Source organism: Terrapene carolina, unplaced genomic scaffold, assembly GCF_002925995.2.
Source record: "Terrapene carolina triunguis isolate 2854851 unplaced genomic scaffold, T_m_triunguis-2.0 Scaffold119, whole genome shotgun sequence".
In the NCBI taxonomy this organism is placed as follows: Eukaryota; Metazoa; Chordata; order Testudines; family Emydidae; genus Terrapene; species Terrapene triunguis.
The window spans coordinates 373,531-396,498 of NW_020664470.1; the positions used below are offsets into that span (position 1 = coordinate 373,531).

Below are 22,968 nucleotides of genomic sequence, written 5' to 3' on the forward strand. Positions count from 1 at the left end.
CAGCAGCCTGCCCCCACTGAGTTGGGCTGCTCCCCTTTATACTCTGCCTCCAGGCTGAACATGCCCAGCGGAGTCAGAGAGCCGGGGCTTCCTCAGCCTGAAAAGCACAATTGACCCTTTAGGGGCTAGTTAAAGGTAGGTACAGCCCATCACACCTGGTCAGAAGCCTCACCGGTGAAAGTTTATTACCCAATCTGCCACTTCTACAAAGGAAAGTTGACATGCACCAGCTTCATTACACTGAGCAGATTCCCAAAGCACTTCAAGCATAACACACTGTTTTAGGTAAAACATAAAACAGATTTATTAACTACAGCAAGATAGATTTTAAGTGATTATAAGTAATAAACATAAAGATCAAAGTTGGTTACCCAATAAATAAAAGCAAAATTACAATCTGAGTTCTATAAACTAGACAGGATTTGACTCAAACAATGTCTCACCATGATGGTATAGTTCCTTCAGGCACAGGCTGGGATTCCTCTTTTTAGCCTGGGACCATCTCCCCCGTTCAAAGCCTTTGTCCACAAGATGTCTTTACAGGTGTTGAGTTGTGGGGGGAATGAGACCAAGCAATGATGTCACTTCCCCCTTTATAGCTTCCTCCAGCTTGCTGGAAAGATCCTTTGATATGATGCGCGTAAAGCAGTCTCCATTCTCTATGTGCTCCCTCTGAGAAGCCTTCATTGTATACAGATCCTGTGATGGTCCTTGGTAGTGTGGATTTCCCTTAATCGCCATCTATGCTGGCTGTCTTCTCTAGTCTTCTACCTGAAAGGCTGGTTGTGGGTGTTTCCAATCTTACAATATATTTCAGTAACACACACACAGCAAGCTTCATAACATCCCATACAGTGATAGCACATACAGAGCAACAGGATATTAATATTCTTTTGATATTAAGATTTTTGAAATGATACCTCACAAGGTACAAAACCTATCATAGTCATATCCCATGGAAAATATTGGGGTGCCAGGGTACTACTTTGGAGCACAGAGATTAGCAGGGACATGATAGCAATTTCCAAGTACATAAAAGATTGTTGCAAGGAGGAGGGAGAAAATTTATTCTCCTTAACCTCTGAGGAGAGGAAAAGAAGCAATGGGCTTAAATTACAGAAAGGGTGGTTTAGGTTGAATATTAGGGAAAACTTCTTAACTCTCAGGATGGTTAAGCACTGGAATAAATTGCCTAGGGAGGTTGTCGAATCACCATCATAGGAGATTTTTAAGAGAAATTTATTCAAACACCTGTCAGGGAGGGTCTAGATAATACTTAGTCCTGCCATGTATGCAGGGAACTTGACTGGTCCTACGATTCTATGATTCTAGGATAAATATAGAAATAGGGCCCCGTTGCAGTTATATGATGGTCACCATCTTGGCTGGTACCATGTAGTTGCATCAGGGACCCCAGCTATAAGGTTGCAGCTTGATCTAAAGAGGCAGGCTCCCTGGTAGGGGTGTGATGGGCTCTGGAGATTGGGCGCAGAAGGGATTTGTAACACACAAATACCGGTGGGTGGCATATGTACGAGTGACTCTGTGTGGCTGCTTTATCTGAACTGAAATCACCTCCCACATCCTGGAGGCCTGGGCAGTCCAGACATTCCCACTAATCCCATGTCATTGTTATTGCAGTTTATTCTTAGGTACACATGGTCACTCAGATTCTCACACTCCAGAAATGTGCTCGTTACCCAGGCTAACACATTGTGGCTCCTTATCCCCCTCTAGTGGTCAGAGCTCGTACAGCAGCTTATGAGTCTGCTGTTTTCTCTGTACTAGTTCACATAGTGCTTGTAGCAAAGGCAGTATGGAATCCTCCTTGAAAATCGACAGGCCCTGTGTTCAAGCCATATGTAGCTTCTATCAAAGGACATTGTCATCTAGTGCCACACAATAGAGTACAGCCAAACACACACACTACTACACAGCCCACATATACACAAACACACAGTAGTGTGTCTGCATGCAAGCACACAATCATGTTCAGGTCACGTACACATGCAAAACCACAACAGTGTCTACTCTAGATTTACACTGATATAATCAGCATGCAGCTCTAAAGGCTTATCTGCAAAGTGAGAGGGAAGCCTAACTCACAACAATGTGGCCATCAACCAAGAGTATTAATAGATTCCAAGGCCAGAAGGGACCATTGTGATCGTCCAGTCTGACTTCTTGACCACAAAACTTGGTAAATGGTTCCAGTGGTTAAGAATTTACACCGTATTTTAGTCTGAATTTGTCTAACTTCAACTTTCAGTCTTTGGATCATGTTATACCTTTGGCTGCTAGACTGGAGAGCCCATTATGAAATATTTGTTTCCGTGTAGGTATTTGTATACTGTGGTCAAATCAGCCCTTAACGTTCTCTTTGTTAATCTGAATAGATTGAGCTCCTTGAAAAATGTACATGTCAGATCCACAGCTTGTTTAAATTGGCGTGATAGCATTGGCGTCAATGGGCCCAGTCCCTGGCAGGTGTAAATGTATGTAGCTCCATTGAAATCAGGAAGCCAGATCCTCATATGGGGTAAATTGGTTAAGCACTATCAAAATGAATAGAACTACAGTGGTTTGCTAAGGATCTAGCCCTAAATGTTAAGGTCTCATTATTTTCTCACATATGCCAGTTTGATGCCAGTCTGACTCCATTGATACCATGTGAAACAGCCTTCCTAAGTGAGCAGTGGGGGCAAAAAACCTATCTGGCTTCAAGACTGAGCTTGATAAGCTTATGGAGGGGATGGTCTGATGAGACTGGCTACAGTGGAATGTGGCCCATCTGCAACTGCCAGTAGCAAAAATCCCCAACTCCTGGAGATGGTACACTAGATGGGGAAGAGTCTGAGTTACTACAGATAATTCTTTCCCAGGTATCTATCTAGTGGGTCAGATTTATTGCTGTAGTTAATAAATCTGATCACCATATTTGGAGTCAGATTGGCAGAGACCCTGGGGGATTTTCACCTTCCTCTGCGCCACAGGGCATGGGTCACATGCATGTTTAAACTAGTGTAAATGGTGAATTCTCTGTAATTAGAAGTGTTTAGACCATGATTTGAAGATGTCACTAATTCAGGCACAGGCTAAGCGTCTATTACAGGAGTGGGTGGGTGAGGTTCTGAGACCTGCAATGTGCAGAAGGTCAGATTAGATTATCACGATGGACCCTTCTGACCTTAAAGTCTCTGGGTCCTGATTTATATGCACAAGGGAAAGAAGCTCCCATCCTTGCTTTCTAGTGTCCATAGAACAGGTGTAAGTGGCAACACAGTTTAATAGGCATTGCTTGGGCACAGAATGAAAGGCTGATTCTTCCCTCCCATGAAATACACACCAGCTTAACTCCAGGATTGGGTCAGATCTTTTGCTGATGTAAACCAGCCCAACAGCATTGACATCAGTGAAGTTAATCTGGATTTGCACTGGGGGCAACTGAGAGCAGATCTGGCCCACTTCTGCATAAACTGTGTTGTCATGGGAAATAACTGACATGGACTGGGAAACACAAACTGAAAGAGTATTTATTGGAGAAACACAGACAATTAATTATTTTGAATAACCTCCCCGCAGTCAGTCTCCTCAATGAAGATTTGATCTCCTTGTTCCTCATGCTGTAGATGACCGGATTCATCACTGGAGGCACCGCAGAATAGAGAGCAGCCACCATGAGATCCGGACCTGATGCTGAGCTGGAGGTGGGTTTCAGGTAGGCAAAGATGCCAGTGCAAACAAACAAGGAGACCACGGTGAGGTGAGGAAGGCAGGTGGAGAAGGCTTTATGCCGGCTCTGCTCAGAGGGGATTCTCATCACTGCTTTGAAGATCTGAACATAAGACACAATTATAAAAACAAAACATCTTAAGACTATGCAAGCACTAAAGCTGAGAGCCCCAATTTCACTGAGGTTCCAGTCAGAGCAGGCGAGCTTGAGGAGCTGGGGGATTTCACAGAAGAACTGATCCACCATGTTGTCTGCACAGAAAGTGACTGTAAATGTGTTCCCGGTATGCAGTGTAGAGTAAAGTATTCCACTGATCCAGGCATTGACTGCCATTTGGACACAAGTTCTCCTGTTCATCACTCTCTCGTACTGCAGTGGTTGGCAGATGGCGACGTATAGGTCATACGGCATGATGGTGAGAAGGGAAAAATCTGCTCCCATCATGAAGTTGAGGAAAAAGACTTGGGCAACACATCCAGCGTAGGAAATTGAGCTGGAGTTGATTAGGGAATTGACCGTGGATTTGGGGATGGTGACAGAGATGGAGCCGAGGTCTATAATGGACAGCTTCACCAGGAAGAAGTACGTGGGGGTGTTAAGATGGTGGTCGAGGGTTACGGCTGTGATGGTGAGAGAAGGTTGCCCATCAGGGCCGCCAGGTAAATCACCACAAAGTGCAAAATCTGCAGCTCCCGAACATTAGAGAATCCCAGGAGTAGAAACTGGGTCAAGGTATTTTGGTTGGACATTTTCTTCCTCAGAACATCGTGTGCTGCCTCTGGAGGGAAGGAGAAGGGCAATGGTCAGGATTACATCAGTAAAATAACTCTCCTTTTGTGAAAACCACCTTAATTCACTTGAGTCAGACCCTTGACTTGTGAAGATCTGTGTAATATGGGAAGGGGAATTCAGGAACCATTGACTCCAATGGAGTTAGTCCGGATTTACGCTGGGCAGTGAGAGGATAGTCCGGCCCATTGACCGAATGAAATCGCTACTGATTTACACCAAGCTGAAGGAAAACAGAGTAAGGACCAACTGCTTTGTAGGGGTCTGTAAACCTTTCCACTCAGAGAAGTATAAAGTTTGCTGAATCTTATCTTCATTTCATAGAGGGGAAAATGCAGACCAGAGAGCTAGAATCTGAAGTCAGATACACCAGTGTAAATCTCGGGTAATGTCACTGAAAGCAGTGGAATTACTTTGCATTTACATTGCTGCAAATTGGAATAGCATCTACCACTGAGGTGAAAGAGCTCACCCACGGCTATACGACTGAGCTGTAGAATCAGGAATAGAATGCAGGATGAGTCCTGAATCCCAGTCAGCTGCTCTAGCGATGACCCAACACTATCTACCCAAAACAGAGAAAAAAAGGTTTCCAGGCTGCTTTCTCACTTCTATAACCAGGGCCAGCTCCAGGCACCAGCTTCTCAAGCAGGTGCTTGGGGCAGCTGCAGCACGTCCAGCTATTCAGCGGCGGGTCCCTCACTCTGCCTTGGAGCCAAGGACCTCCCGCTGAATTGCCGCCGCAGATCACGATCGCGGCTTTTTTTTTTTTTGGCTGCTTGGGGCGGCCGAAACCCTGGAGCCGGCCCCGTCTATAACCTATAGAACCCCAGTGCTCTCTCAGAAGGGGGATTTGAACCCAGGAGTCCTAATACTGCCCAGCCCCTCCCATAGTCATAGAATATTAGGGGTTGGAAGGGACCTCAGGAGATCACCTAGTCCAACCCCCTGCACAAAGCAGGACCCATCCCCAGACAGATTTTTACTGCAGTTTCATAAATGGCCCCCTCATGGATTGAGCTCACAACCCTGGGTTTAGCAGACCAATGCTCAAACCACTGAGCTATCCCTACATACATGCTGAGCCCAGCGCTGGGAATAGAACCAAAAAGTTCTGACTCCAAACCACCCACCCTAATCACTACACCATATCATTCCACTGTTAAAAAATGTAGCAATACTGCACAGTGCTCTTAATAGCAGTAAGATCAGTAGTACATAAGAACAGAAGAATGGCCATATTGGGTCAGACCAAAGATCCATCTAGCCCAGTGTCCTGTCTTCCTACAGTGGCCAATGCCAGGTGCCCCAGAGGGAATGAACAGAAAGATAATCACCAAGTAACACATCCCCTGTTGCCCATTCCCAGCTTCTGGCAACACAGGCTAGGGACACCATCCCTGCCCATCCTTGCTAATAGCCATTGATGGACCTTTCTTCCATGAATTTATCTAATTCTTTTTTGAATCCTGTTATGGTCTTGGCCTTCATAACATCCTCCAACAAAGAGTTCCACAGGTTGACCGTGCGTTGTGTGAAAAAAAACATCCTTTTGTTTGTTTTAAACCTGCTGCTTATTAATTTCATTTGGTGATCTCTAATTTTTGTGTTATGAGACAAGGAGTAAATAAAACTTCCTCCTTTACTTTCTCCACACAAGTCATGATTTTATAGACCTCTATCATATCCGCCCCCAGTCATCTCTTCCAAGCTGAAAAATCCCAGTTTTATTAATCTCTATTCATATGGAAGCTGTTCCATACCCCTAATCATTTATGTTGCCCTTTTCCAAAACTTTTCCAGTTACAATATATCTTTTTTTGAGATGGGGAGACCACATCCGCCTGCAGTATTCAAGATCTGGGTGGGCCATGGATTTATATAGAGACAATATGATATATTTTCTTTTATTATCTATACTTTTCCTAGTGATTCCCAACATTATGTTAGCTTTTTGACTGCCGCTGCACATTGTGTGGATGTTTTCATTGAACTATCCCCAGTGACTCCAAGATCTCTTTTGATTGGTAACAGCTAATTTAGTTGGGATTATGTTTTCCAATGTGCATTACTTTGCATTTATCAACATTGAATTTCATCTGCCATTTTGTTGCCCACTCACCCAGCTTTCCAAAGGTTCTTTGTAACTCTTCGCAGTCTGCTTTGGACGTAACTATCTCTTGCCACCTCACTGTTTACCCCTTTTACCAGATCATTTATGAATATGTTGAATAGAACTATTCCCAGTACAGACCACTGCAGGACACCATTATTTACCTCTCTCCATTCTGAAAATTGACCATTTATTTCTACCCCTTGTTTCCCTTCTTTTAACCCCTTACTGATCCATGAGAGGACTTTCCCTCTTATATTATGACAGCTTACTTTGCTTAAGAGCCTTTGGTGAGGGACTTTGTCAAAGGCTCACTGAAAATCTAAGTACTCTATATCCACTGGACCTCCCTTGACCACATACTTGTTGACCCTCTCAAAGAATTCTAATAGATTAGTGAAGCATGATCTTCCTTTACAAAAATCACATTGATGCTTCCTCAATCAATCATGTTAATCTAAGTGTCCAATCGTTCTGTTCTTTTCTGTAGTTTCAACCAATTTGCCCGGTACTGAATTAAGGTTTACCAACCTGTAATTGTCAAGATCACGTCTGGAGCCTTTTAAAAAAATTGGTAGCACATTACCTATCCTCCAGTCATTTGGTACAGAAGCTAATTTAAATGATAGGTTACAGACTACAGTTAGTAGTTCTGCAATTTCACATTTGAGTTCCTTCAGAACTCTTGGGTGAATCCCATCTGGTCTTGGTGACTTATTTATGTTTAGTTTATCATTTTTTTTCTAAAACCTCCTCTGATGACATTTCAATCTGAGACAGTTCCTCAGATTTGTCACCTAAAATAATAGAAGAATGCCGCAGGATCAAGTTCCAGTCAAGATCAGGGTGCCACCGAGCTGGGCTCTCTTGAATTGTCCTGCAGTTTACTTCCTTTGATATCAATGATGGTCTGTCTTGTGTATGAACTGCAAGATTTAGCACCATCCTTTTCTTTCTCCCTTTCCCTCCCACCCAATCAATTAATGCATCAACAAGGAAGAAGATAAATGAGATTTCAGAAGGACTAATGAATACCCATTCCAGAACTCTCATATCCAGGGTCACCCAATCCATCCCCCTGTTAATGTCATTGGGGTACACAAAATATTATTTGGCATTTGGGTATTGATTGACATTATCCTAGGTGGGACTGGTAATGCTGCCTCATTAATGTTGCCTGACACTTCTCTTTATAAAGCCCTGTTTTCTGTTGCTTATAGCTTTACCAAACTTTAACCACTGAAGTTGCTATTTTCTATGTCAGGTGTCTAGCTCAAAACACTTGAGACATTTCCAAGAATGAAGCCAAGGGAAAATATGCTGTTCTGCTCATTTTAAGCTCTAGTGTGACCAGGCTTTGGAGACTGGACTTGACATTTGGCATGAGGAGTCATTTTATAAAATAAAAAAGGTCAGATAAAAATAATCTAAAATAAGATATAAACTAAAAAATAAAATATTGAAAATTGAACAAAATGCTTCAATTTTACTGACATGTAATATTTGAACTGACACCGAAATTTTAAAAAAAATCATTTCAAGGGAAATTTTGAAATTTGATTACAATTTGGAATGAAAATAAATTTTCAAATCACAGCCTATCCCATGAAATGGACTTGCTGGTTCCTGGCCAGCTCTCTAACAAAGCAATTAGATGCTGTACTGATGAGCAACATAGAAAATGGCAAGATAAAAATCAATTATTTTGTCTTTGGAGCAAGGTTACTGTAGTGTGTGGTGAATAAGGCCAGGGGCCACACACTGAAGAATGAGGAGCAAACAGAATACTGAAAAGCAGCTTACTCAGTGAGCCCTGTCCATCCTGTGCACTAAACATGGCAGTGGTCCTGTGGAAAATGTAATACATGGTCGTGTAATTAAAGACTGCATTATAACTTCATTGAAGAGGAACCAACATTTGTTTGTTGGAAACTAGACCTAACTGGTGGACAATATAATAAGCCAATGGGGTAGTCTGACCATAATCCCATTTTGTGGTCCTTAAAAAGATGGGGGGCTCAATTGGGGAACAGGCTCTTGGGAGATTACCAGGGGGACAGACTGACAGGCCTTTCCTTCAACTCCAGAGACTCTGTCCTTTGGTCATGAGCCCTTGTACAACCAGACCACAGCTCACCAGTGGATACGCCGGGCCATCAGTGCTGGACCAGTGATGATCACAGATTGATAGATGTGAGCTCCTGCTCTTGTTCCCCTCCATTTCCCTCCCCCACTATCATCCTCTCTGTCGGCTTTTCACCTGATCCTGAAACCAACTGCACCATACAGCATGAGCACAGTGAGCTGAGATGGCCCATCCAGCTGGGCCCAGGCTGACAAGGATCAGCAAAGAATAGAGACCTGACCAGACCCACCATGTGACATCCCAGACCAGGAGAGTGAGCCAGAATCCAGAGCAACAGTTGTCCTGGCTGACCTGCCACCAACCCAAAGCATCCATCTGTGACGGGGCAGCCACCAGCTATGCTGAGATGTATTTTTCCTACCTTTATTATCCTATATCTTCTCCTTGCTAGGTGTGAAGGTAGTGAAGTTTTCAAGATATCTAGAGAGACATATGTGCAGGAGGAGTCAGCGGTCATGGTACATGTAGGTACCAATGACATAGGGAAAGGAAGGAGAGAGGTCCTGGGTGCCAAACATAGGCTATGGGTAAGAGATAAAAGTCCAGGAGGGCCATTGTAGCATTCTCTGAAATGTTTCCAGTTCCACATGCAGGGCTAGGAAGAGAGGCAGAACTACAGGATCTCAATATGTGGATGAGATGATGCTGTTCAGAGACAGAATTTAGGTTTATTAGCAACCAGACAATCTTTAGAGAAAGGAGGAGCCTATACAGGAAGGATAGGCACCACCTAAACCAACACAGAACCAGACTGCTGAATGTAAAATAAAATACTGTATATACTCATTCATAAACTGAATTTTTTTAGTAAAAAAGGGAAGCACCAGAGATGGGGGTCAGCTTATGAATGGGTATAAAGAGAGAGAGGTGGGACACAGCCCCTCCCCCCAACAGAGGGAGCAAGGAGAGGCAGCACAGCCAGCAGAGACAGAAGGGAAGAGGTGGGGCCAGAGTCTCTCCACTTCTGTCCACGCTGCTCTCCCCCCAACCTCCAAAGCAGGCTGTGGCCACGCCGCTTGACCCCACTCCCCTGAGTAGGCTTTGGCCATGCCACCCGGGTGCCGGAGCATGCTGCGTCCATGCTGCCTGGCCCAGCCCACTGGAACATGCTGCAGCCGCATTGCCCGGTCTGGCCCACTGGAGCAGGCTGCGGCCGCGCTGCCCAGCCTGCCGGAGCAGCTCCAGCCAGGTCAGAGACATCCTCCCCTGGCCCTCCCCAGATAAAGTGGGAAGGGATGGAATGGGGATAGTGTGGGTATCCCGGGGTAGGGGTGGGGGCATGTGGGGGTGGTCACAGGGGTTACTCCCCTGACTCCCAGCTTCTCCCCCTCCAAAATTTCCCCACCAGTTGCTGTCCCGGCCCATCAGGGTAAGCAGCTGGCATGCTGGGACACTTTGTTTATTTAGGTTTACCTCCGTGCCTGCGGACACTCGAGGTAAACAAACCATCTCAGACCACCAGTGGCTTATCCTGATGCCCTGGGAGCCAAAGTTTGCTGACCCCTGAATTATGGGGTCGCCTTATGAACGGGTTATAAAAAAATTCCATTTTTACTTATCCATCTTGGTGGGGGGGGGGGTCTGCTTATAAATGAACCGGCTTATGATCGAGTATATACGGTAGGCTGTTGAGAAGTTTAAACTAAGGGCAGGGGGAAAGGCAACAGGACCAGAGGAGCACAGAGTTTGGAGACACACATCCCGTAGGGGAGGATTTATTAATGGGGATTCTCTATATTTTCATAAAGAGGAGAGGATAGAAGTTGATAAAGTTGATAGAAGCTGGAGGGACAGGTAGATACATTGGAGGGTAGGGATAGAGTCCAGAGTGACCTAGACAAATTGGAGGATTCGGCCAAAAGAAATCCGATGAGGTTCAACAAGGACAAGTGCAGAGTCCTGCACTTAGGAAGGGAGAATCCCTTTCACTGCTACAGGCTGGGGACAGACTGGCTAAGCAGCAGTTCTACAGAAAAGGACCTGGGGATTACAGTGGATGAGAAGCTGGATATGAGTCAACAGCGTGCCCTTGTTGCCAAGAAGACTAATGGCATATTGAGCTGTATTAGTAGGAGCATTGCCAGCAGATCGAGGAAAATGATTATTCCCCTCTATTCGGCCATGGTATTGCATCCAGCTTTGGGCCCCCCACTACAGGAGGGATGTGGACAAATTGGAGAGAGTCCAGCGAAGGGCAACAAAAATGATTAGGGGACAGGGGCACATGACTTATGAGGAGAGGCTGAGGGAACTGGGCTTGTTTAGTGTGCAGAAGAGAAGATCGAGGGGGGGATTTGATAGCAGCCTTCAACTACCTGAAGGGGGGTTCCAAAGTGGATGGAGCTCGGCTGTTCTCAGTGGTGACAGATGCCAGAACAAGGAGCAATGATCTCAAGTTGCAGAGGGGGAGGTCTAGGTTGGATATTAGGAAACATTATTTCACTAGGAGGGTGGTGAAGCACTGGAATGGGTTACCTAGGGAGGTGGTGGAATCTCCATCCTTAGAGGTTTTTAAGGCCTGGCTTCACAAAGCCCTGGCTGGAATGATTTAGTTGGTGTTGATCCTGCTTTGAGCAGGGGATTGGACTAGATGACCTCCTGAGGTGTCATAACTATAAAGGGAAGGGTAACAGCTCTCCTGTGTAGAGTACTATAAATTCCCTCCTGGCCAGAGACTCCAAAATCCTTTTACCTGTAAAGGGTTAAGAAGCTCAGGTAACCTGGCTGACACCTGACCCAAAGGACCAATAAGGGGACAAGATACTTTCAAATCTGGGGCGGGGAGAAGGCTTTTGTTTGTGCTCTTTGTTTAGGGGGTTGTTCGCTCTTGGGACTGAGCGGGACCAGACATCAATCCAGGTTCTCCACATCTTTCTAAACAAGTCTCTCATATTTCAAACTTGTAAGTAAACAGCCAGGCAAGGCATGTTAGTTTACCTTTGTTTTCTCAACTTGTAAATGTACCTTTTACTAGAGTGTTTATCTCTGTTTGCTGTACTTTGAACCTAAAGCTAGAGGGTGGTCCTCTGAGTTCTTTAAGTTTGATTACCCTGTAAAGTTATTTTCCATCCTGATTTTACAGAGATGATTTTTACCTTTTTCTTTAATTAAAAGCCTTCTTTTTAAGAACCTGATTGATTTTTCCTTGTTTTTAGATCCAAGGGGGTTGGATCTTGATCCACCAGGAGTTGGTGGGAGGAAGGAGGGGGGATGGTTAATTTCTCCTTGTTTTAAGATCCAAGGGGTTTGGATCTGTATTCACCAGGGAATTGGTGAAGAGTTTCTCAAGGCTTCCCAGGGAAGGGAATTAGCTTTGGGAATGGTGGCAGTGGACCAGATCTAAGCTGGTAGTTAAGCTTAGAAGTTTTCATGCAGGCCCCCACATTTGTACCCTAAAGTTCAGAGTGGGGAAGCAGCCTTGACATGAGGTCTCTTCCAACCTCAGTCTTCTATGATTCTATGATAGGTAGGAACTAAACAGAAACAGTCAAGCATAAAAGAGTCCCATTTAATTACATCACATGAAGGCAGACAACTTAATATTGACAAATGTTAAAAGCGCTCATATACAAATGCTAGAAGTCTAAATAACAAAATTGGTGAACTTGAATGCTGGTATTAAAGGAGGATATTGACATAATCGATATAATCGGCATCTCAGAAACTTGGTGGACCAATGAGAATCAGTGGAATACGGTAACAACAGGGTATAAAATATCAAGGAAAGACAGAGTAGATCATGCTGGTGGGGGAGTGTCACTACATGTGAAAGAAAGTATAGACTTAAATAGAGTAAAAATGTTAAATGAATCAAACTGTACAATAAAATTTGCATAGATAGCATATCCATGTTTGAATAATAAGGATATTTCAGTAGGAATATACTACAGAGCACCTGACCAGGATGGTGATAGTGACTGTGAAATGCTCAGGGAACTTAGAGAGGCTATAACAGGAGAAAACTCAGTAATGAAGGGGGATTTCGAATTATCCTCTAATTGACTGGGTACATGTCACCTCAGGACGGGATGCAGAGATAAAGTTTCTAAACACCACTAATGACTGCTTTTTGGAGCAGCTAGTCCTGGAACCCACAAGGGGAGAGGCAATTCTTGATTTAAGTGGCACACAGGATCTGGTCCAAGAGATGAATATAGCTGAACTGCTCGGTGATAGTGACCATAATGTAATTAAATTCAATATCCATAGGTTGGTGGGTGGGAACTACCAAAGAAGCCCACCATAGTAACATTTAACTTCAAAAAGGGGAACTACTAAAAAATGTGGAACCTAGTTACACTTGAAAATTGCCCTGTTCTGTTCATTCCCTCTGAAGCATCTGCCACCGGCCTCTGTCAGAAGACAGGTGTCATAAACAGATTTTTAAGGGTTAATGCCTCTTTTACGTGTAAAGGGTTAAGAAGTTCACCTAGCCTAGCTGACACCTGACCAGAGGAACCAATGGGGGAACAAGATGTTTCAAAGGGAAGGAGGGAAGTTCCCTTTGTCTCAGTTTAGTTTCAGTTTTGGCCAGAGTGGAAAAGATCAAGAATTCCATCCTGTTGTGTTTCTCAGCAAGAAACTGTTTGAGAGGGAAAGCCACTGGTCAATCAGCGAAAGAGAATGCTATGTCATTGTGTACGCCCTGGAAAAGCTATGCCCATACGTTTGTGGACGGCGTTTCCAGCTACAAAGTGACCATGCTGCGATACAGTGGCTTCATACCGCCAAGGGAAAAAACAAAAAACCTTCTTCGGTGGAGTTTAGCTCTCCAAGATTTTGATTTTGAAATTCAACACATTTCAGGGGCTTCTAACAAAGTGGCTGATGCACTCTCCCATGAAAGTTTCCCAGAATTAACTGGTTGAAATTGTCCTTGAAATGTGAAAAATCTTGTAGTTTTTACATAATTAGTAGTATATGTAAAGGTGCATGTGTTTTATTAATCTGTTTATTCTAAAGTTCTAGGAAGAAATCACAGCCAGTGAGGTCCAACACTGTCTGAGATTTGGGGGGAGTGTCATAAACAGACAGTTAAGGGTTAATGCCTCTTTTACCTGTAAAGGGTCAAGAAGTTCACCTAACCTAGCTGACACCTGACCAGAGGAACCAATGGGGGGACAAGATGATTCAAAAGGAAGGAGAGAAGTTCCCTTTGTCTCAGTTTAGTTTCAGTTTTGGCTGGAGTGGAAAAGATCAAGGAATCAGCCTCTTATCAGGATAGTGAGTATTAGTGAAGGAATTAGCTTATGTTTCTTTTCTTTTGTAACTTGTCTTGTGCATAAAAGGGATACTCAAATTGGGATTTCTTTTGTGTAACTAAGGTTTTGCCCAGGGGAACATCCTCTGTGTGTTTGAATCTGTTGTCTGTGAGATCAGCTTGTATGCTATCTCCCAGAGGTTTTTCTTTTACCTTTCTTTTCTTTAATTAAAAGCCTTCTTTTTAAGAACCTGATTGATTTTTCCTTGTTTTCAGATCCAAGGGGATTGGATCTGGACTCACTAGGGATTGGTGGAGGAAAGGGGGGGAATGATTAATTCCTCCTTGTTTTAAGATCCAAGGGTTCGGATCGGTGTTCACGAGGGAATTGGTGGAGGAGTCTCTCAAGGCTACCCAGGAAAGGGTTATAGCACTTGGGAGGAAGATATTCTGGGTGGGAGGTAAACAGAGTTTTCCAAATGACTCAAATAATTTGGGTGGTGGCAGCAAAACCAGATCTAAGCTGGTAGTTAAGCTTAGAGGTTCTCATGCAGGTCCCCACATCTGTACCCTAATGTTCAGAGTGGGGGTAAAACCTATGACAACAGGGTACTGGGTTAGATGGACTATTGGTCTGACCCAGTACAGCTGATTTTCTGTTTCCCCACTTTGTGTCTGTCAGTCTTTTCAAAAGCAGGAAAAGTAACCACCATTCACAGGGGTTTGCTTGACATTCAGCAATTAATTGCCTGACAGAATAAGAGACTCTGAGGACTTGTGTATATGGTGCCTTAGGCTGCAGCAGAGGGGTGTGCAATAACTGGCCCATGTGGACTCTGCTGGCCTGCATTAAAAGATCCCTAGTGCATATTAAAATAGAATTGTTTGAAACAGAACTACATCAGTGTGCCCTAGGGTCCATTGGGAGTATGACAAGCTAGTGCACAGTAGAGTATACACCCCTCTCCTGTTGACTACTGCACCATGTAGACAAGCTCTAATTAATACCCTCTCTCTGAAAAAGGAACTTGGGTGAGTTTTAATTATGGTTGTTTTACAGAACCACTCTGTTTCAATTTCAATATGCTTTATGTCTTACTTTGATTCCTTTCCTTGTGTATCCTAGTCAATACATTTCTAATCTTTGGCGTGGATTTTCCCGGTCATGTGCCATGGGACTAAACAGGCTGCAGAGTCTGTACCCAAAATCCAGAACCATGTTTGACTGTTTAGTATTGTACAGTGACAGGGAGAATTCAACGCCTTTGACTCTCTGGGACAATTTATGCCAACAAAATGAACATAATATACATCAGACTAATAGAAAGGAATTGAAGTAACAGCGCATAGCTAGCAAGTCAGGTAAAAGTAACAACACATTAATAGAAGAAATAAGAATAAAGATAAATAGAGAGAAAGAAGTAACAACAAATAAATAGATGGATAGATGGGTAGATGGATTCTGCATTTGTTTTTCATTTGTCCCTGAGAGACAGTCAGTGAGAGAGAGAGAGAGATCTATTTTTTTATCTCTGCCCTGATTGTCATGTATTGGAATTGTTCCCTCTTTCCCTGCCTCTCGGCTCAGTCACTGCTAAATGGACCCCATAATATTTCCCATGAACTATGAAACCCAAGACACCAGTGTGTAATGCTTACAGACAATTTTCATTCAGGCTTCTTGATCCATTTTTTAAAAATATCTGTGTCATTTTGATTAATTCCCCCACTTTCCATGGGAGGAAATTGAGGCACAAACATTCTATCATCACTTTCCTGAAGTAACCCCTGATCTGGGCTGCTTCAGTCTTCCATGGCCAAACTCAAAGTCTGAAAAAAATACATAGGGTCCATTTACGTTTTTTTTCCCTTAAAGGGCGCCTCTGTAAACCCCACATGTATTTCATTGTAACAGCAAACTTACTGCACCGGTGTGTGTGAAATCCTCCCAGCTCTTCTCTCCTCCAACCCCAGCCTCCTTTCGGCTATTTATCTATCAATCTAAATGCCCCTATCACTGTATTAAGAGAGACCATTCTCTGCTCACACTGGGCCTGGCCTGCTGGAAATATACTGAGACCTGTTGCTCTCTGCAGATGAGCTGTGTGTGGCTAATTGTTGGAAGGCTATTTATCCATATCTATTCCCCTAAGGGCTTTCAGGCACCCACTCCCTGGAGCCCTGCACAGCACAGGAGCAGAGGCAAAGTTACTGTAGTGTGTTTTCCTGAAAGTTCCCGGAAACTCACGTGATCACAATTACAGAGAGGCATTAGGGTATAGAACAATGAGTCTGATCCAATTGGTAGGGGCACAGGCCCGGTACTCAGGTGACCTCGCATCTATTCCTAGACCTGACACTGACCTGCTCTGTGACCTGGCCAAATCGCATCACTCTGTGCCTCAGTTTCCTGTCCCTTATGTTTTGTGTTTAGATTACAAATTCTGCGTGACACAGGCTGTCTCTCACTAGGTGTTTGTGCAGCAGTTAGGAGAATGGGGCCGCCAGGTCAATACAAATTTTACAAGAAATCTCTCTCAATGAAGTAAATGATTCTGTATGTCTACGCTCATAATCTTTGGCACTCAGTGTGTCCATCTCTGTATACACTCCCACACATACTATGTGATGAAAATAAATACCATGTAAACCTTTTATAAGATACTCATACTCAAAAGTCAGAGAGGGCTCAGACCAAAATCATATAGAGATGGGAGTTTCTAAACTTCTGTGTTAGGATTCCTGGGTTTTACTCCCAGCTTTACCTACTGGCTGACCCTACGCAACAACCTTCAACTCAGGGTCTATGTTTCCTTTCCCACCCTGACCCATCTTGTCTATTTAGACTACAAGCTCTTTGTGTGTTACCCAGTGCAGTGGGCCACAGGTCTCTGGGGCACTTATCATACATATTTTCATTATTGTTACCCCTCAGTATTACATCATGGGAATGTTAGTTATTATTATTATGAATTTGTTTTGTTATATTTTTTTCATAGATTCACAGATTCCAAGGCCAGAAGGGACCACTGGGATCACCTAGTCTGAGGACACAGGCCAGAGAGCTGCCCCAAAGTTCTGTATTTATTTATTTATTCTTAAATAGTCTTCACAGAACACGAGATGTTTAAGCAGACAAAGGAGAAAGCTACTGTGACACTCTGTACCTCGGGGGAACAGCCAGCACCCCAATGTCATCCTTGTAAAATGATTGTGTGGTATCCAATGCAAAGTTTGTCATGTTGGGTGTCTTCAGAAGGCTCATGATGCACTGAGCATTGTTGTTATCATGATGTTTGTCACGGAGTATGGGGGGACTCAGGGCCCTGCACCCCCGGCGTCCTGCGATTCACCATGACTCTCAGCCAGCCAGTAAAGCAGAAGGTTTATTTAGACGACAGGAATGCAGTCCAAGACAGGTCTTGCAGGCGCAGACAACAGGACCCCCCCCAGTTGGGTTCATCTTGGGGTCCCCGGGCACCCTAGCCCCCTTAGGGGATCAGAGCCCTGTCTGCCCTTCAGCCCAGGTCACTAGCCAGCTTCCAACTCTCTTTGTTCAGTTTTCCAGGCAAAGGTGTCACCTCGCCTCCCCCCCTTCCTGGGTTCTCATGTTACATGCTCAGGTATTCTCCTTCAGTCATTCACCCATCCCCCAATGCAGACCATTCCAGCCACACTCCCCTGTCAGCATTCACAGACCACAGTAAGAACAGTCCCAGTTCGTCACATCTCCCCCCTCCGAGACCGAACTGAGCGGGGTCACTTTAGCCAGTGACCCGGGGAAGTTCAAACCTACCCCCGTTCCCATGGATGCCCCCGCATCCCTCCCATTCCTTGGTGAGAATTACACCAGGCCCTTCCAGTTTCACGCCCCCCCCTTAGGTCGGGGTGCTCGAGGGCATTCGCAGTTCGCATGTGGGAAGGGTTATGCGGCCTGTGCCCTTTTCCCACCCCAATACCCCTGGGGTTCCAACTGGGCTGGGGTCTTCTCCCAGCGCTCCAGTCTGGAGGTCTGTGCTTCGGGCTCTCTTGGTTCAGAGCCCCCCTTTTAACCTTGGCCACCCTCCGGAAAGGCTCCTCTATGCTGGGTAAGGGTCCTAAAGCCGTTTTCCCCTTGTCCCGGGCCTTCCTCCCCCTCTGACAGGGGTCACAGGATCGGCAGTACTGCCGGACAGTAACAAAGACCCCAGGCCAGTAAAAGCTCCGTAGCAGCCTCTGCTGGGTACGCCAGGTTCCCTGGTGCCCTGAGAGGGGAATGTCATGGGCCCGGTACAGCAGCTGGCGGCGATACTTCTGGGGTACCACCAGCTGCCTCCTGATCCCCCCTGACTCCATCTTCCCTGGGGGAGCCCATTCTCGGCACAGGAACCCCTTCTCCCACAGGAACCTTTTTCGGCCAGCTCTCCCCATGGTCTGTACCGCACCGAGGTCGGCCAGGTCCCTTATCTTCCGCAAGGAGGGATCTTTTTGCACCTCGGCCTGGAACTCAGCAGCTGGGACAGGGATGGCCACCTGCTCTCTCTCGCCGGCTGGGTCTGAAGCCGCAGCCTCCCTGAGCCGTGTCCCTGGGCGTTCCCTCCCCACCAGGTTAGGGTCCTGCGCCTCGGGCAAGGCACCTTCCCCAAGGTCAGGGCGCAGTGCTCCTCGCCGGCTCTGACTGTGGGTCACAACCAGTGCATTCTGGGGGTTGCTTGGCCAGTCCTCCAGGTCCCCCCCCATCAACACCTCAGTGGGCAAATACGGGTGTACCCCCACGTCCTTGGGGCCCTCCTTGGGCCCCCACTTCAGGCGTACCCTCGCCACAGGTACCTTGAATGGGGTCCCACCCACCCCCGTCAGAGTCAGGAAGGTGTTGGGCACCATCCGATCTGAGGCCACCATCTCGGGCCGGACCAGTGTCACCTCTGCGCCCGTATCCCAGTATCCATCGACCTTCCTCCCATCCACCTGCAGGGGAACAAGGTACTCTCTCCGGAGGGACCGCCCCGCTCCCACCGTATAAACCAAAAACCCTGAGTCTGGAGCATTCAGCCCCCCAGAGGAGCTGGCCTGGAGCTCTCCTTCCTCCTTAGCAGGTGGTATTCTGCCAGCCCCCCTTCCCTGGGAGTGCCGCCTCTCGCCCGGCTGGGTCTCTACCCAGTCAACCCTCTGTGGGTCTGGTCTGCTCAGTCTGTCCCTGAGTCTGGGGCACTGGGCCCGTATGTGACCTCTCTGGTCACAGTGATAGCAGACCATGTCCCATGTGTCCCCTCGAGCCGGTCGGTTGTCCCTGACCCTGGGCATTCCCCATGGGAGGGGATTCCCCACATTCCCCTTTTGGGAGGTACCCAGGTGACTCTCTCTCTGCATCGCAGCGGGCCTGCTCCTTTGGGACTCCTCCCTGCCAGCCCCTGACCGGCTCTTCACAAACTCATCGGCCAGCCGGCCTGCATGTCGCGGGTTCTCTGGTTTTTTGTCCACCAACCACAGCCTCAGGTCGGATGGGCACCGCTCATACAGTTGCTCCAATACCAGCAGTTTAACCAGGTCCTCCTTTGTCTGGGCCCCATCAGCCCACTTGCTGGCGTATCCCTCCATGCGGACGGCTAGTTGCAGATATGAGATCTCAGGGGTTTTATCCTGACTCCGGAACCTTTCCCGGTACATCTCAGAAGTCAGCCCAAACTCACGGAGCAGGGCCTTTTTGAATAGTTCGTAGTCCCCTTTCTCCGCCTCGTCCAGTTGGCGGTACAATGCCACGGATTTGGGGTCCAGTAAGGGGGTGAGAACCCGGAGTCTGTCCGCAGGATCAACCTGGTGCAGCTCGCAGGCCGTCTCAAATGCATCCAGGAAGTCATCCATGTCCTCCCCCTCCTTACGTGGGGCCAGGATGCACTTATCAAAGCTCCGTGCAGTCCTGGGTCCCCCCTCACTCACCGCAGCCGGGGTCTCGCGGCCCTTCAGCCTCGCCAGCTCCCGTTCCTGCTGACGCTGTCTCTCATTCTCCTCCCGTTCATGACGCCTCTGTCTCTCATTCTCCTCCCGTTCATGACGCCTCTGTCTCTCTTCATGCTGCCTCTGTTGTTCACGATCCTTCAGCTCTCTCAGTTTTAGCTCTATCTCCCATTCCAGCCCATTCCGCTCCACGGATGCCGCACGTGGCCGGGAGGATCCCCTGCTGGCCGGGGGAGTCACTGCGCCCTCGGTATTTGCTGGGCTCCTCCCCACCCTTCCCCTAGGCATAGGAAGGAGGGGTCTCGGGAAGCCCTCAGCAGCCGGCTGACCACTCCCAGCTGGGACAGACTCTGGGGCCTGCGCTGCATCTGCCAGGCTGCTTCCCTCAGAGACAGGGATCAGTTCATTCGCGCGATCTCGCTTCTCCAGCCACGCAATGAGCTGTTCTTTGGTGAGCTTCCCAATGCGCACCCCCCTCTGCTTGCACAGCTCCACCAGGTTGCTCTTAAGCCGCTTGGCATACATCTTCCTGCTGGCCACTCACAGGCCTGGGTGCTCACCGCTCCCCACAGTTTCCAGGGAGACCCCTAGTGTGCCAGCCCTTCTCGAGGTCACCACCTCTCTGCCAGGGTCGAGCTGCAGACTCCTCCGCCCCTGGGACCACTAGCTGCGATCCCCCGGGGGACCCTGTTACTGCAAAAGTCCTTCTCACTGGTCACACACTCCCAGGGATGATAACCGTCTCTCTCTGACTCCTCAGCACGCCTGGTCCCCGTCAATCCCCCTTCGTTTTACTTCTCCCCAGTCACTTACTGCAGGAAGCGCCATCCACGGAGTGCAGTAGATCCCACCGCTGCCACCAGTTGTCACGGAGTATGGGGGGACTCAGGGCCCTGCACCCCCGGCGTCCTGCGATTCACCATGACTCTCAGCCAGCCAGTAAAGCAGAAGGTTTATTTAGACGACAGGAATGCAGTCCAAGACAGGTCTTACAGGCGCAGACAACAGGACCCCCCCAGTTGGGTTCATCTTGGGGTCCCCGGGCACCCTAGCCCCCTTAGGGGATCAGAGCCCTGTCTGCCCTTCAGCCCAGGTCACTAGCCAGCTTCCAACTCTCTTTGTTCAGTTTCCCGGGCAAAGGTGTCACCTCGCCTCCCCCCCTTCCTGGGTTCTCATGTTACATGCTCAGGTATTCTCCTTCAGTCATTCACCCATCCCCCAATGCAGACCATTCCAGCCACACTCCCCTGTCAGCATTCACAGACCACAGTAAGAACAGTCCCAGTTCGTCACAATGTTATAGTAATTGTTACAGTAATGGTCTAGGTTATAATTTCATGTATATAGTTATGAGGCTGAAAATGTATCCTCATGGCTAAAAATAAGCCAAGGCCAAAACTCTCCAAGAGCAGAGAGGCAGTTCACACCGACAAACCCAGCCCAACCTCACAGGAACCAAGGATGCTGGCCTAGGGAGCAACAAAAAGATGTGTTTGAGTGAGTCACCCCCCTTCCTTTGGCAGTATGGGACTGCAATGAGGTAATGCTCACCTGACTTTCGCAGGGTCGGGGGGGGGGCAAAGCCAAGAGGGAAGAAAGAACATGATAAAAGGGAGAGACTTTGCCATGCTCTTCGTCTCTCTTTCACCTACATCTACAGATACCACACCAAGTGACTGAAGCGCTGATCAAAGGGGAGAGCCTGGCTGAAGCGCAACCAGCCAGCTTGTGGTGAGAAGCATCTAAGTTTGTAAGGGCATTGAAAGTGTTAAGATCAGCTTAGAATGCATTTTGCTTTTATTTCATTTGACCAAATCTGACTTGTTATGGTTTGACTTATAATCACTTAAAATTTATCTTTATAGTTAATAGATCTCTTTGTTTATTCTACCTAAAGCAGTGTGTTTGGTGTGAAGTGTGTCAGAGGCTCCCCTTGGGATAACAAGCCTGATACATATCAATTTCTTTGTTAAATTGATGAACTCATATAAGCTTGCAGTGTCCAGCGGGCATAACTGGACACTGCAAGATATAGGTTCCTAGGGTTGTGTCTGGGACCGGAGATATTAGCTAGAATCATTCGGTTGCACAATCCAAGGAGCAGCTTACATACCACAGGCTGTGCGTGAACAGCCCAGGAGTGGGGGTTCTCACAGCAGAGCAGGGTAAAGCTGGCTCACAGAGTCAAGGATTGGAGTAACCTAGCAGATCAAAGGTCCAGATAACACCAGAGGGGAACGTCACAGCTACTGTATAAAATTAATCCCCATGAGTCACCAGTTAATCCTGACCCCATATGGACTCCACAGTGTCTGGTGAGACAGAAGTTTTGTTAAACCCGCCGTAAAAAGCCAGCATTTTAGTGGCTCAAATACCCTCATTATGCTTTGACTTTCTTTAAAATAATCACAATGTCTAGAGCACAGTAGTTAGCTGTTACTATAATAAAATAATAATAAACCATATTTGTGTAAGGTACATGTGCATTATATAAATGCAGAATAGACAGATACATCATGAATGATCAATGTCAATTATTGTGCCTCTTTTTCTGTCCAGGAATCTTGCTGTCCAGGTCATGATTTCCTTGACAATATTCATTATTCAGGATTACACATAAAAGGATTTCTGTGAATATTTCTTAGACCATAGCTCATTTTCAAGATCTACATGACATGCATTGTCTATGAGCTTTGAGTTGTTTTGACTGGATATATTTTAACATGCTCAGTTCCTCTTGCCTTATTGGATACAATGGATTATTTAGTGAGTTTTCTGAAAAATGTATTCAGTTGACCAAAATTGTCATAGTATCTTGTCCAAACACTCAATGATTATGAATTTAAAACTGATCCCATTTCTATTCCTACCTAAGGCACTGATCTGGAAATAACAAAGGAGCCAGTGCCTAACTTTAAACATGAGAGGAGTCCCGCTCAAGTCTTACAGCTATATCATAATAAACATAGTAATAATAAAAAATTTCCAATCACAAATAGTCTTCCTGGAGTGTGAGTTGTTGTCACAGATGGGCACAATGGGGCTCGCAGCTA

At 46.4% G+C, this 22,968-nt stretch overlaps 1 protein-coding gene across 1 annotated transcript in view; it reads right to left on the reverse strand.

Annotated features, from left to right (window-relative positions):
• Window positions 1-22,968, reverse strand: part of LOC112123044 (olfactory receptor 14I1-like) — a 34,577-nt gene that overhangs the window by 7,211 nt on the left and 4,398 nt on the right. The window contains exon 2 of the mRNA XM_029911733.1: window positions 3,581-4,353. Coding sequence (XP_029767593.1) covers window positions 3,581-4,353 — 773 coding nt within the window. The remainder of the gene's footprint in view (window positions 1-3,580; window positions 4,354-22,968) is intronic.